At 41.8% G+C, this 15,475-nt stretch overlaps 1 protein-coding gene across 2 annotated transcripts in view; it reads right to left on the bottom strand.

Annotated features, from left to right (window-relative positions):
* Window positions 1-1,361: 1,361 nt before the first annotated feature.
* Window positions 1,362-15,475, bottom strand: part of TMPRSS13 (transmembrane serine protease 13) — a 52,847-nt gene continuing 38,733 nt past the window's right edge. For both annotated transcript variants that reach the window (XM_069066697.1, XM_069066698.1), the window contains exons 10-13: window positions 10,139-10,237; window positions 8,661-8,803; window positions 8,314-8,466; window positions 1,362-3,964 (exon numbers count right to left, since the gene is read on the bottom strand). In XM_069066697.1, coding sequence (XP_068922798.1) covers window positions 3,938-3,964; window positions 8,314-8,466; window positions 8,661-8,803; window positions 10,139-10,237 — 422 coding nt within the window. In that variant the 3' untranslated portion in view covers window positions 1,362-3,937. The remainder of the gene's footprint in view (window positions 3,965-8,313; window positions 8,467-8,660; window positions 8,804-10,138; window positions 10,238-15,475) is intronic.

The following is a 15,475-nucleotide window of genomic DNA, read 5'->3' as shown; positions in this document are numbered from 1 at the left end:
ACTGACCTATTGTCCACTTTTTTCTGCCTTTTCTAGCCTAAAGATTATCCTGTTTGGAAAACATAATCAAAATAATAGTTGATTGAAAAAGGTTTGCCTTCTCTTCATTAAAAGTTTATGTTTTCTGATCTACCTTAAGGACACTTTGATCCTCTTCTTTCCCCCACTATGAATCTTTAAAACAAAATAAAAAATTTTTGTTTTCCTAAGCTTTTGTTAAAAAGATTCTTAACTGGAGCAGCACATCATTCTTATAGGAATACTGCCTTTTGTCTCTTTTTTCCCCATTACAACTCTCATCTCCATATTTTTTACATGTCTTTTGAAAATGTTGGGTTGGCAGTTACACATCTACACATCTACATTGGTCTACTGAGACAACTCCCTCTTTTTCCTCCTCAAAGGAATTATTTTTCTTTGTGTCTTCAGCATTTCATTCTTGAGAGCTTCTCCCCAATTTTAGGCCTTGGGTTTAGATGTATCCTTTTTCTGAGCCCTCTGATCTCTGCCCTCCCAAAATTCACAGCTCATGTCAGCCTATGCCCAGATTTCCCTTCCTTCTCTATCACAAGTTCTAAGATGGACTGGAAACCTCCTGCTAAGTCTCACCATTTCTTCCCCAGCAACCAGCTCCTCGACTATCCTAGGACTTCCCATTGCTGGTTGCTTCTTCCATCTTTTGAATGGTTGAATTATGATTAAGGCCAGCCAAGAATATAATAACAGCTCTCATTTTGGCAGAGGGAGAGAGCTCCCACAGATGGCCAGATAATTGAAGTCTCCCATCAGTACTATCTCAGGCCTTAATGCCAGGCTTCAATCTATTTTCCAAATGTTCCATGTAGTTGGGCATCCTGTCCAGGTGGTCTCTAGATACAAGGGTCAAACATGGGCTTGCAGGCCTTGCTGCTTACAATATTCCCCAGTGGACTCAAACCAGATCAAAATGTAATTGGGAAATACTTAACCAAATAAATGAAAATACAATAGAACATATACAACATTAATATGTGATTTTCTAAGTCACTATGAGACCAGTAACCCCATTTCTATTTGATTTTGACACTACTTGTGTACAGTATTCTTAAGATCAGTCCTGCTGATTACTTGGTTGAATCCTGGCCTCCCCAGACCACATTTTTTCCTCTACAAAGTGGACTATATGAACAAAATTATACTCCATGATTTGTAAGGTCCCTAACAGCTTTCAGGCCCAAAGATCCATGAAATTTCCTTGTAACATGGAAATAACAGAGATGTAAAGGGCTAAGGTTTAGCTTTTGGTGAGAAAGTAAAGAGGGAGAGGAGGAATAAGGAAAAAAAGAAGCAAAGGAACAAAAGGAGGGATGTTTGGGGCTTCATTTTGTCAATTCAATTCAAGAAATATTTATTAACCACCTACTTTGTACCAGGTGCAGTGCTAGGAACTCAAGATACAAAGACAAAATAAACAATCCCTGCCCTCAAAGGGCTTACATTCTACTGGAACATGGAGGGCAAGGGGCAACAAGTACACCAATAAGTAAATAAAAATATATATACAAAATAAATATAAAGTAATTTCAGGGGGACACTATCACTGGAAAAGTCAGGGAAGGCCTATTGTAGGAAGCAACATGTGAGCTGAGCCTTGAAGGGAGCTATAGATTCCAAGAGGGGTGAGGAGAGAGAGCATTCCAGGTACAAAGCAGGGGCATGAAATGTTGAGAATGTAAAGGGGAGAAATGTGAAATCAGTCTGGAATGAGAGATTGAAGCCAGGCTGTGAAAGGCTTTAAATGCCAAAGAAGGTTGTTTTTTAACTTTCAGTCATGGCAATATACAACTAGTGAAAGGTTTGAGCAGGGGGAGTTATGTGGTTAGAGCTATGTTTTAAGAGTCTTAGTTTGGCAGCTCTGTGTAGGATATAACAGGGAGAGGAAAGAGACCAGAAGAAGCAGAGGAATTGTAGTGTGAACAGAAAGAAGAGGACCAGTGACTCTCGGACTGCTAACCTGGGTATCTGAGAGGACACTGGTACTTTTGACAGAAATAGGAAAATTAGGAAGGGATAGGTTGAGGGGGACAATAATTCAGAATCTTGGACTCTCCTGCCAAGTCCTGGGGTTGTGTTGCAGAAATGGGGCTGGGCAGCCTCATGACTATGAAAGGGGGTGACCATAAAGTTGCCCCAGGCTAGGAAGAAGGCCTAGCCTTGGGGTAAAAACCCATGATGACTCCTTGAGGTTGGACAAGTTCTATGGTTAGAGCAGCTTGAGTGATATACTTGCCCAGGAAAGGGACTGCCATTCCCTACAGTGACATTAACCAGCAGAACTCATTGCAATGGCTCCTGTGTTGGCAAAGAAATGCCAACACTCAGACAGGACTTGGTTTCCCTGCTCTGATTCTTCTCTTGGCCAAGAGATGACCTCAGATTAAACAGGGAGGCCCCTGCCCCTCAGAGGTAGATCATGACCGTCTTCTTCACATGCTGCCCCCATCTTCTGGCCTTGGAGGCCAGTTTGGGAGCATGAGGTAGCTCCCAGGAGAATGAGAAGTATGGGAGAAGAGGAAAAGCCACTGTTCAAATGTTCAGCCTCTGGAAGGAGATAAAAGGCAGACGACCCTGGTGTCTTCCAGGAGCAAAGCCAGCTTGAATCCTCAGAAAGAGCAGTGTGGGAAGGTGAGCGCAGGAAGAGGTATGTCCGGGCTTTCCCTCCTTGGCACTAGAGCACAGAGAGATGCCACATTGTCAGACCCAAAGAGAAGAGGAGGAAAATACAGATGGAATCCTAAGGCACTGAGGGCTTGGTTCAGGCCCTTAATAGTAGAGATAAGTCTGCCCACTTGGATTTTGCCATGGATTCTCAGAACCCTGGGCAAGGGTTCACATCTTTGCTACCTTCAGCCCTCAAATCTTCTGGTTAGGGAAAGTGTGGTTTACTTGTTGGCAGCCAAAGGAAAAACCAGGTATCTCAGAAGTCTGGCAGATCTAGAGGAACCCTGGGGGGATCTCTTGGGAAAATATTAGACTGTGGTATCCAGCCAGATCCCTTCTGGCAAAGTCCAGCCACAGACTGTGGACGCAGGAGAGACAGGGAGGAAGAGGCCAGCTTTGAGATTCTGTGAAGGCCTTGATCTCAAAAAATATCTAACTCCTTTCCAAAACTTTAAGAAAAAAAGTCAAAATAGCCCTGATATGGCTGAGCAATAGACACAGGCTACTTTATAGTCGCTTGCATTGGCAGTCAAGAGGGTGAATGGCCTGTGTGGTAGATGGAAGCATTGGGAGGACAATGGGAGAGGTCTGGAGCACCTTCACTTTGTGTACATTGCAGATCCACCAGAAACTTCCTTCTGGAAAAACATTATCTAAGCACTAAGGGAAGATTTGCTTCAAGGCCTTCCACACACACCCCAATGACCCTCCACCCCCAGTGTGGTTGCAGCCTAAAGAATTTAGGTGTCACAGGTGCTGTGGATTTGTCAGCTTGTCTTAGTGTCCCAATCCAGAAGTTGGTAAGACAAGAGCAGGAGAATGGTACAGGTCACTGAAGGTATCTCCTGAGCTCCTGCATGACCCTGTTCACTGGATCCACCCACTTAGGCTCCACGTCAACCCCTTTTCCTCTCTAAACTGATATAGGCATCTGTGTTGCAAAGGTCCATGGAGTTCAAGGTCAACTCTCCCAATATTTTCCAGTTTGGTTAGAAAATTAGGTCCTTTTCCATTTTACAACAATGCTGCCCAGGCTTGGGAAAGCAGGGACACACGAACACAAACATACATACGTGTACATGAACACACATACATGCACCCATTGAATGAGATAATAAAGTTACTGAAGAGCATATTTTGGGCCCACATTTCCAGATGATACTGGAGAAATCCCTGTAGCTTCAGTCACAGATAGAGCCTTCATAGTCAATGCTGTGAGATGGTCTGGCTTCCCTCTTTAGGACTTCTGGCCCCGCACCTCACCCTAAGAATAGAAGAAAAGCATAGCGCAGGTTAGAAGGGCACAACATGGCCTGGAATGCTCCTTACCCTCTTTAGAATGAATTTGTTCCCTCCCTCTTAGGAGAGAAGACAGTGGGCACCATTTTAATTCAACTCTAGAAATACTTCTTAACCACTTACTATGAGTGAGGCATCATGCTAGGCAGAGTAAACAGTAGCAACAAAACAGTCCTTGCCCTCAAGGAGCCTATATTCAACTGTACACAAATAGGCAAATACAAGATAATTTGATGAAGTGGCGGCCAGGTAGCACAGCGAGTAAGATCACCGGCTCCAGTGTCGGGATGACCTGGAAATCGAATCCCGGGCTCAGACACTTAGCACCCACCCAGAAACACCTGGCCATGTAACCTTGAGCAAGTTACTTAACCCCAATTGCTTAGGGGCGGCCAGGTGGCTCAGTGAGTAAGAGCACCGGCTCCAGTGTCCGGATGACCTGGGGATCAAATCTGGGCTCAGATACTCAGCACCACACCCAGAAATAACTGGCCGTGTAACCTTGAGCAAGTTACTTAACCCCGATTGCTTTAAAAAAAAAAAGATAATTTGAAGAAAGAAAAGAATTTGGGAGAGATTAGGAAAGGCTTTGTGAAGGTGGCTCATAGCAGAACCTTGAAAGAAGCTGGTAAGGATTCTAAGAAGTTGAAATAAGGAGGATGAGAAAAACTAAAACAAAAAAAAAAAGCTGAGTTCAAGTTCATTCTCAGATACTTATTAGCTGGATGAGCCTGGACAAGTCTCTTAACCAGGGGCGGCTAGGTGGCGCAGTGAATAGAGCACCAGCCCTGAAGTCAGAAAGACCTGAAATCAAATCCGGCCTCAGACACTTAACACAAAAACTAGCCATGTGACCTTGGGCAAGTCACTTAACCCCAATTGCCCTCCAAAAAAAACAAAAAGAAATAAGAAGTATGGAAGTACTTTCTAGGCTTAGAGAGTGGTAAAGGTAAGGGGATGAGAGATATTCTATATTTTAGGACACTGTAAAACTGACCACATCAAAGAATAAATGTCCATTTGGTTAGGATCTATGCTGAGGAAAAGGACTTCTTACATATCTGAGTGGCCTGTCCTATTCCCCCTCTAGTTCTTTCACTTGTCATTCTTCTACTTCTGGAAGGGCTGAGCACAGGGGTGTGCTGGTATATGTTTAACAACTGGCTCTCCCCTCCAAAAACAAAGCCAAAAGCAAAAAGCAAGTATAACACACTTTTAAACCTCATCTGCAGTATTAACATTTTCTTCACCACTTTTTTAAGTCTGGACAATCAACAAAACAATAAATTTAGCTTTGATCTGTACAGTTTGCCTATTTCTGAGATGTAAATGCTCACATTGAAAATTTAACAATCAACTAGTATGAGCTGGCTACAGCACACCCATGACTGGGGATGATTTTTCCCTTTTGACCAATGGAGACAGTGAGGCTCAGAGATATCAGTTATTTTGCCTGATTACATAGCAAATTGGGGCAGAAACCAGGTCTCCTGACTCTCAGCCTCCCCACTAGACAATACTGAATTCCCAGCACAGAAAGGCAAACTCCACAGCAAGCTGTATCCTTCGTGGTCCAGGGGTGGGGAATCTGTGACCTCGAGGCTACATGTGGCCCTGTAGCACCTTAAATGCAGCCCTTTGACTGAACCCAAACTTCACAGAACAAAATTGAGGATCTAGAGGGCCACACGTGGCCTTGAGGTCACAGGTTCCCCACCCCAGACCATCCTAACCCAATAATGTATGTATTGGGCTTGTGGGCAGGGGAAGGACAAGGGTGACATTTCAGGTTAGTACAAAGGAAGAGTCCCACCATATTTTCCTAGTAGGGAAGGAAAGAAAGGAGAAAGGTCTTTGAGTGTGATGATGCCTCAAATTTTTGCCAGTCCTCTATTTTGTAACTCACTAAGCCACTGTCATGTAATTATATATGTGTGTGTGTGTGTGTGTATAGCATGTGATAATTTGAGGGTTTTGTCTTATCTTCTTTTAAATTTCATGAATGCAGAAAGTAGGTCTTATCTCAACTTCGTATCTACTTTAGTGTTCAGCTCTACACATAGCAGTATGTCATAAATTTCTGTTAAACTGAATTTTACTTTAACCCCACAATTTCTTAGTAGATGTTTGGCATAGTAGATAGAGTACTGGACTTGGGAGTCAGGAAGACCAATTCAAATGTGGCTTCAGAGCCTAGCTGGGTGACTGTGGTCAAGTCATTTAAAGGTTGCTCATCTGTAAAATGGGGAAAATAAAAGCACCTACTTCCCAGGGTTGTTGTGAGGATCAAAGGAGATAATATTTCTAAAGCACTTTATAAACTTTAAAGTGCTGCATAGAAATAAATAATAATTGTAGTAATAAAAATAAATATTGGTCAGATTTAGGGGGACAGAGTTTTCTGTTCTCTTCTTGGCCAGGAGAGCTAGAGGAATACCTAGAGGTCCAGAAGTGACAGGATTAAAGACCAGTACTCATGTTCTCCTGGTTCTGTTCATTTCCTTCTTTATTTTTTCATGCAAGTCTTTCCACGTTTTTCTAAGATTATTGAGCTCACCATTTCTTATAGTACAATAGTATTCCATCACATTCATATATACCACAACTTGTTCAGCCATTCCATACTTGATGGACATCCCTGAAATTTCTAGTTCTTTGTCACTACAAAGAGAGCTGCTATAAACATTTTAAAACATATATAGGTATATATATATATATATATATATATATATATATATATATATATATATATGTAGATATAGAAATAGATTCTTTTCCTTTTTTGTAATCAGTTTTGGAAATAGATCTAGTAGTGGTATTGCTGGGTCAAAGGGTACATACAGGTAGACTAATAATTCTTTGGGCATAATTTCAGATTGCTCTCCAAAATGGTTGGATCAAGTCACAAATCCACTAACAATGAATTAATATCCCACTTTTTCCACATCCCCAACAATATTTGTTGCTTTCCCCTTCAATCCGTTTAACCAACCTAATAGGTGTAAAATTATATCTCAAGGTTGCTTTAATTTACATTTCTCTAATAAATAATGATTTAGAGCATTTTTTTCATCTGACATAAATTCTTTTGATTTCTTCATTGGAAAGCTGCTTGTTCATATCCTCTGACCATTTATCACTTAGGGAAATTACTTGTATTCTTACAGGTTTGACAAAGTTCTTTATATATTTGAGATATGATACCTTTATCTGAAACACCATCTATAAATTTTCCCCCCATTTTTCTGCTTTCCTTCTGATCTTGGCTAAATTTGTTTTATTTGAACAAAACCTTTTTAATTTAATGTAACCAAAAATTATCCATTTTATACCTAACTTTGCTCTCTATGTCTTTTTTTGTCCATAAATTATCTACCATAATTCTGATAAGTAGTTATGTTCCATGTTCTCCAAATTTTCTTGTAATCTCTCTCTTTATATCTAGGTCATATATCCATTTTGACCTTATCTTGGGGTAAATGGTGTAAGCTAATTGGTCTATGCCCAGTTTCTCCATACTGCTTTCCAGTTTTCCCCCACAATTTTTACCAAATAATGAATTTTTATCCCAAAACCTTAAGTCTTTACATTTGTCAAGTACAAGGTTATTACATGTTTTCTGCTATAAATTGTATGTCTACTTTGTTCCACTGTTCTACTTTTTAAATTCTCAGCCAGAATAATGAAAAGTGAAATGAGCAGAACCAGGAGAACATTATATACAGTAACAGCAATATTGTTTTAAGAATGACTTTGAGCAAATAAGTCATTTTGACTATTATAAATACCCAAATTAACTATAAAGGACATATGAAGAAAGATGTTATCTGCGTCCAGAGAAAGAACTGATAAATAGAAGTGTGTAGAGAATAATTTTATGTATATACCTATTTGTGTCTAATGGTAGCCATCTCTGGGGTAGTGGTAGGAGGTTGGTGTGAGAGAAGAAAAGAGGGGGAGGAAATTTACACGATAATTTTGCTGTATATTTAAAAAGGAATAGCAAATTTACATGGTGAATTTGTGGTTTCCTGTGCAATCGTCTTTTTATTGTACTATGTTATAGAAATGCTTGTTTTATGCCAGAAATTAAAATAATCTTTAAAGGAAAATTCATTATTGTAGTAAACTTAATATTATCTGTTTTATAACAAAATATACCTCATTAAATATTTAACAGTTTTTAAATGTCAAAAACCCCCACAAAAATTGGTACCCCACAAAACTGGGGTGTGGGACTATTGGAAAGCAAGGCCTTGGGCTCGGCCATGAACACCCCACCCCTCTCTGGAGAGAGGGCCCTCATTGTCTCACCTCCATTTTGCTGTAAATCCAATGAAGGACTTCTGTCACTTTGGTGTATACACCAGGTTTGTTCCTCTGGCCACAGCCTGTGCCCCAGCTGGTCACCCCTGTGAGGTACCATCGATTGTTCCTCTCACACACCAGCGGCCCCCCACTGTCCCCCTATAAGGAGAAGATAGTGGTCACAAACAAGGAGGGAGACCAGACTCTTCCCCAGGTATCTTGAGTATTTTGCTATAGGGAAGCCTGAGTCTCTATTCCCCCCTTTCCCCAATCCTCCCCACTCTACTATATCCCCTGGGACATTAGGATTGACCGTTCCCTCCCACTCACCCAAACGGGAGTCATTCTCTCACCTGGCAAGAGTCTCTCCCTCCTCGGAGGTCCCCAGCACACATCATCCGAGGAGTCAGGTAATTGTCGTAGACCAAATAATTATTGCACTTTTTAAAGTCGATGAGATTGACTTGAACCTCCCGCAGGTAGGGGGACGTCTTCTCTTCAGGGAAAAAAGCATGAGAGAGGGGAAGCAAGGGAGATGAGGAAATGAAACCCAGAGTTTGATTTCCAGCCCCCATGTCCAGTCTAGTCCAACCTCCACAGTGCCCATGACCAAGGAGGCCTCCTTTCGACGAGGTCTTCCAAGTACTATTGCTCCCTGTACCTGGCCCTAGGCCCAAATAAGCCCAAGTGGTTGGATGTGTACTCCCAAATACACGCACCCCCCAGATACATTCTGAATGACATTCATAAATGTATACAGATACACACACACATAATTTTGATTTTGTATAGACTCATCCACAAAGCACCTTCACATACCTGCACTGATCCTCAAAAGAGTTCCATGAAGAAAGCAGGGCAACTATTCCCATTCCCATTTTACTGATGAGAAAATTAAAGTTGAATGAGATTGCCTTAGGGCATCTGACTAGTGACCTGGGAGCCTAACCCAGACCTTTTGACTCCCAATCTACTATGTAACCTTCTCTTTCCATATACCACATTCACATAGCTATAAATCCCAAAATGCACTCTCCAAAAATGTACACATATAAACACACAAAAAAAACACCAAATTTACATGGACATATAAGCACAGACTTCTCTCATGGAGCCCAGATGGCCACTATCCTTCATCTGGTTCCTGTCCTTCTGTTTCACTTACCCCCATGATTTCCAGCCTAAAAAGCAATGGGGCGCAATTATTATCATCATAGTGATAATAATTATAATTCATGTTATGTCCTAAGCATTTTATGTAAAGCATTCTCTATTATGTTATCTCACCTTAACAACAACCTTGTGATATAAGTGCTGCTATTATCCTCATTTTACAGTTGAGGAAACTGAGGCAAACAGAGGTTAAGTGACTTGCCCAGGGTCATACAGTTAGTAAGTGTTTGAATCAGAATTTGAACTCAGATCTTACTGATTTCGAGTCCAACGTTCTAGTTACTGCATTTTAACATCATGGAGTTAAAACTGACCTGTCTGCCAGGACTCCTGGCTCCCTATGGCCAGTGACCTGTAGAGGTGACTGCTGCTGTGATCCTTCACCCTCCTCCTGAGGCAGATACACTTCCCTCTAGGATGCTCAAACCCACAGCTCTAATTGTTTCCCTTGCTTTTCTAAGCTCACCACAAGATCCCTAATTAGATGCTGGGGACTAGCCCCCCCCCCCCAAACCTTATTTTCCCACAGTTATGGCCAGCTCTGTACATAGTTCCCCTCTGGTTCAGGGCAGGGAACTTAGGCAGGCTGTGATTCAGACTGCCCACCTCACTACTCCCATAACCAGTCACTGCCTCAACGTCATCTCTGGCTCCTTACCATCCGTCTCCTTTGTCTTGCCAAAGCCGGTGATCCAGCAGGTCTCATTGAGACTGAAGGTCTGTCCGTGCATGGGGAGGCAGGCAGGATGGACGTGAGCTGCAATAAAGACCCCATGGCATCAGCCCAAGGCCAGAACTGCAGTTTTCAGTTTTTTTTAATTAATTAATTTATTTTTATTTTTATTTTTTTAAGCAATCGGGGTTAAGTAACTTGCTCAAGGTTACACGGCCAGTTATTTTGTATGGGTGTTAAGTATCTGAGGCCAGAACCAACCGACACTGGGGCTGGCGCTTTTACTCACTGTGCCACCTGGCCGCCCAGAACTGCAGTTTTCTTGTTTGTTTTAATTTTTTCTCATAGGAATGGAATCCACCAAATGCCCTAAAAATCCTTATTCTTCTCCCTTCCCCAACCCCTCATAGAGCCCAGAATCCTCATGAGACCTGAGACTGATTCCTTCCCTTTCCCAGAGGAATTCTCATGGCCAAAATACTCATAGGACCTCCTCTCCCCTTTTCACACATACAGAATCACCTTGAATCTGAGAGTGGGAAGGGATCTCAATGGTCATCTAGCCAAGCCCATAGTCATCCATACTTTGGTTCCACCCCAGTCCAAAGATCAGTCCTCAGGCCACAAAACTACCACAGGATCAAGTGTGTGGACTGTGGACACTGAGCAGCCTGAAAGCAGCCCCCTCCCTGCATCCTACGTCTGTCTTGTATCATACTTGCAATAGAGGGACATCTACTTGACAGAGAACAAACGGGATGTGTGTTTTGTAGCCACTGGGCACTTTTTGCATTCTTTTTGTTGGACAGAAGAAAGCAGTAATCTGAACTCCTGGACATGCAGGCCTATTGTCTGGTCTCCTAGGGCTGTGTCCTCTGGTGATGGTTTACCCCTTCTCCCTGGAATTAATCCACAGCTATGTATGACCAGAGTAAAAGGTCTTCTGATTCTGTTCACCATGACTCCAACTCAGGAAAATGCAGAGGGAAGAACATTGAACTGAGAGTCAAGATCTGGGTTCAAGGTTATGTTCTGATATTTACTAATTATATATGACCTTAGGGAAGTTATTTCCCCTCCCTAGGCCTGTTTTTCAGATGAATATTTGCGAAATGATTATTTGATCTCGAATCCTTCCTAAAATATGATCTTGAAAGTGTTAATAGGCACTGAAAATGTTTATTAAATTGAATTCCAATCTTAACAGACCTCTCAAGTATGGGTCCATTCTTTTAGCCCTTATGGTCCCCATAGACAGGATTTCTTTTCCCTCCAGCCTCCTTCTTTTCCCTTCAAATGTTTCTTTAAACCTTTCTGTTACAGACTTTCCCTGCACAGGGATGAATGGTGCCCTGATGATAGTCTGAACATATTTCAGAGATGCCAAACCATTACACTCTCTTGAGACTCTCCCCCCCATGCCTAAAGATGAGACTTGAGTGAGCCTACACCCCTCAAAAAGGGACCCTTAAAATGGGAAACACCAAGGCCAAGGTTTGTGAGGGTAACGGGTTCGGGGTGGAGCCCTCTGGGTCACTCTATGCCCTACTTCTAGTCTCTTCCTCCTCACCAGGCCTCAGTTTCCTCCTCATTCCAATGGGCTGTTTGCAATGACTCATGGCATCATTTTCATAATTAAGAAGCCAGATACCAGCAAGTACCCTAGACCCAAAAGCATGACAGTGGCAGGATTAACAAAGTTAAGATTCCTGGGACTCCAGCTCCACCCCAGGACCTCCTGCTAGTACAATGTTAGACACATAGCAAGCATAGTCCCACCATTCCTTCCATTTCTCCATCTACATACCATTGTAGGATCACAAGATCAAAGATCTATGGATGTAAGGATCCTCAACCCTTTTATTTTGCATATGAGGACACTAAGGCTCAAGGGAGAGAGGTAATTTGCTTATACTCACACAGGCAGTAAATTTCAGAGGTAAGATTTGAACCTAGATCCTCCATCTCCAGAGCTCCATGTTCCTTGAACCTTGTACTCTCATTTTACATGCAAAGAATCTGAGACCTAGGTTAGTGAAGTGATTTTTCCAAGGGCACATGGTTAGCTAGTAATAGAGCCAGGTCTAGAACCCAGATATTCTGACTCCAAAGTGTTCATCTTACACCAGGATTGACTGTGGAAGGTCTTCTTTCTTCTTGTCTTCTTACCCAATTCCTTCCCATCCTTCAAGACTCAATTCAGGTGTCTCCTCTTCCATAAAACTTCCCCTGAGTAGCTCAAACCACAGTGATTGCTATGCCTCCTTTGGACTATTGAAATACTTACTGCCTGATTTTGGTACTTATCCAAAAAATGGCCTTATATTGCTTTAACGTTTACATCTTTTTTAAAAATTCAATTCTTATTTTCAGATCTTCATTTTCTACCTTCCACTCACACACCCCTCTACCTCCCTCCATACCTACTACTGAAAGAGCAAGAAAAACAAAACCAGTTGCAAATATTTAATTAAGCAAAACACATTTCTGCGTTGACTATCTCCAAACAAAAAAATAAGTCTTGACCTCTTTCCAGACAGTCTGGAAAGCAAAAGTGGAACCATGTGCCGCAAAAGTCATTGTCACAAAATTGTTCATACCCTTTGGCACAGTGATAGCTCTACTAGAACTATGTCCCAAAGATATCAAAGAAAGAAAAAAAAAGGACCCATATGCCCAAAAATATTTATAGCAGTTCTTTTTGTGAAATGTCAAAGGGTTGGACCAAAATATGGTATGTGAATATAATGGAATGTATTAGAAATGATGACAAGGATAGGTTCAGAGAAATCTGGGAAGACAAGTAGGAACCCATGCAGAGTGAAGTGACACAGAGAGAAGAGCCAGGAGAACAATTCATACAGACACGAGACCATTGTGAAGACAAACAAATTTGAACGACCAACTAGAATTCCAGAGGGTTGATGAGGCTCACCTTCTGATAGAGAGCTGATGGACTCATCAAGAGATACAATGAGTTTTGGGACACGGCCAATGCAGGAATTTTGTTTGGCTTGACTTTGCCTATTTGTTTCAAGGGATAGGTTTTTCTCCTCTTTCTTCAATGAGGGGTGGAGGGAAGGAAAGGTGGTAGTGAAAGAAAACAAATGCTTATTAATTGAAAAACAAAAGAAAAGTTGGGGAAAAAAACCAAAAAGACAATAATTAATGTGTATGTTTTATCTTTCCACTTGGACTGAAAACTCCTGGAGTCTAGAGGTCACAGAGAGAAAGTAGGAGATATGAGTGAAAAAGGTCTAGAATTTTTAGTGGAATGAATGCTCAGTATGAATCAACAGTATGACATAGCACTCCCAAACTTGATAGTCTCTTGAATACTTCAGGGATCTCCTGTTTCATTGGTGAGGACACTCTCCCTACCCATGGAGTTTACAGCCCCTCTTTGCCATAGGATTTAGTCATCACGAACTCCTGTGGCCCAAAATTCAGCACCTGGCTCAGAATCCACCTCCATAGTTAAAACCTTTCCAGCTGATCAGGAGCTGCCATAAGGTGTGCTCCACTGGCCAAGATCACCTCCACACTATGATGTGACCTCAAAGATGGGCTTCAGATGGAGGTGGCCTAACTGTAATCGTGGGTTATATCAGTGCAGGCATAAAACAAGCGAGGTGAGAGTCCCACTGAACTCTACCTCACTAGATTCCACTTTGGAGCATGATGTTCAGTTCTGAGCACCACATTTGAAGGACTTTGACCAACTGGAAGAAACTGACTAAGATGGCAAGGCAACTGGAAACTAGGCCATACAAGATGTTGGTGGAACTGAGGATTTTATTTAACCTGGAGAAGAGGTGACTTAGAGGAAACGTGATAGTTGTCTTCAAATACCTGAAAGGATGTCACCTGGAAGAGGGATTAGATTTGCTGTGTGTGGGCCCCAAAGACAGAAATAGGAGCAATGACTGGGAGTTTTAGATTTCAGCTAGATGTAAGTACAATGTCCCTAAAAAAAAAGCAAAAAACCTGTTTGAGGAGCAGCTAGGTGGTGCAGTGAATCGAGCACTGGCCCTGGAGTCAGGAGGACCTGAGTTCAAGTCCACCCTCAGACACTTAACACAAAAACTAGCCGTGTGACCTTGGGCAACTCACTCAACCCCAACTGCCCTCCAAAAAGCAAACAAAAAACAAAAAACCTGTTTGAGAACATAATGCAGTTTCTCAACAAGGAATAAGCTCCCCATCATGGGAGACCTTCAAGTAGGGATTAGATGACACTTCTTTTTGATATTGTAGAGGAAATTAGTATCCAAGTACCAAGTAGACTAGATGACCCCTGATCTCTGCTTGTTGAAACCCTACCCAGAATCCTCCCAGGATTCTGTTTTAATGCCACCTCCTCCACAAAGTCTAAGGCATAACCAGTTCAAAATTATCTTTCCGAAGTTTGCATAGCACTTTGAACCTCTCAGTTTTTAATCTATTCATTTCTGCATGACATCTATTATACAATTATTACATGTTTGTGTATAAAATACCCTGTATTCATTTCTTATAAATTCTATAATTGCATGTGTTCATCCCATCTCCATCATTAAACTGTAAGTTCCTTGAGGGCAAGGACTATTTCACTTTTGTCTTTGTATTCCCAGTGTGTAACACAGTGTTGGTCCAGAGTAAGTGCTAACTAAATGTTTGTTGATTGATTCATTGATATGCGTCATATGGCCTTTGCCCTATGATATCAGGTGGCACAGTGGATAGAGGGCTGGGCCTGGAGTCAGGAAAACTTATCTTCCTGAGCTCCAGTCTGACCTCAGACACTTAGCTGGGTGACCCTGGAGAAGTCACTTAACCCTGTTTGCCTCAGTTTCCTCATCTGTAAAATGAGTTGGAGAAGGAAATGGCAAACCAGTCTAGTATCTTTGCCAAGAAAACCCCAAGTAGGAACACAAAGAGTTGGACCTGCCTGAAAAACAACTGAACAACAATAAATATGACATCATCAAAAATGAGATTGTATAGTACTTTAGGCTTTGCAAATCCCCTGAATATATTCTCTCCTTTGATCTTCACAACAAACCCACAATGCAAGTGCCCCAGGTATTATCATTGCTATTCCATTTTGCAAAGGAGAGTATTGAGGCTTGGAGAAGATAAATGGTTGTCAGGGTGGCTAGGCAGTGCAGTGAATAGAGCACCAGTCCTGGACCTGAGTTCAAATCCAGCCTCAAACACTTAAATACTTACTAGCCATGTGACCTTGGACAAGTCACTTAACCCTAATTGTCCTGCCTTCCCCCCTCCAAAAAGCAAAAAAAAAAAAAAGATAAATGGTTGTCCAGAGCCACATAACTGATG

Source organism: Petaurus breviceps, unplaced genomic scaffold (genome assembly GCF_028583685.1).
Source record: "Petaurus breviceps papuanus isolate PSGF00001 unplaced genomic scaffold, PetGlider_PUasm1.0 90723, whole genome shotgun sequence".
Lineage (NCBI taxonomy): Eukaryota > Metazoa > Chordata > Mammalia > Diprotodontia > Petauridae > Petaurus > Petaurus breviceps.
This window is presented reverse-complemented; position numbering and strand designations above follow the sequence as displayed.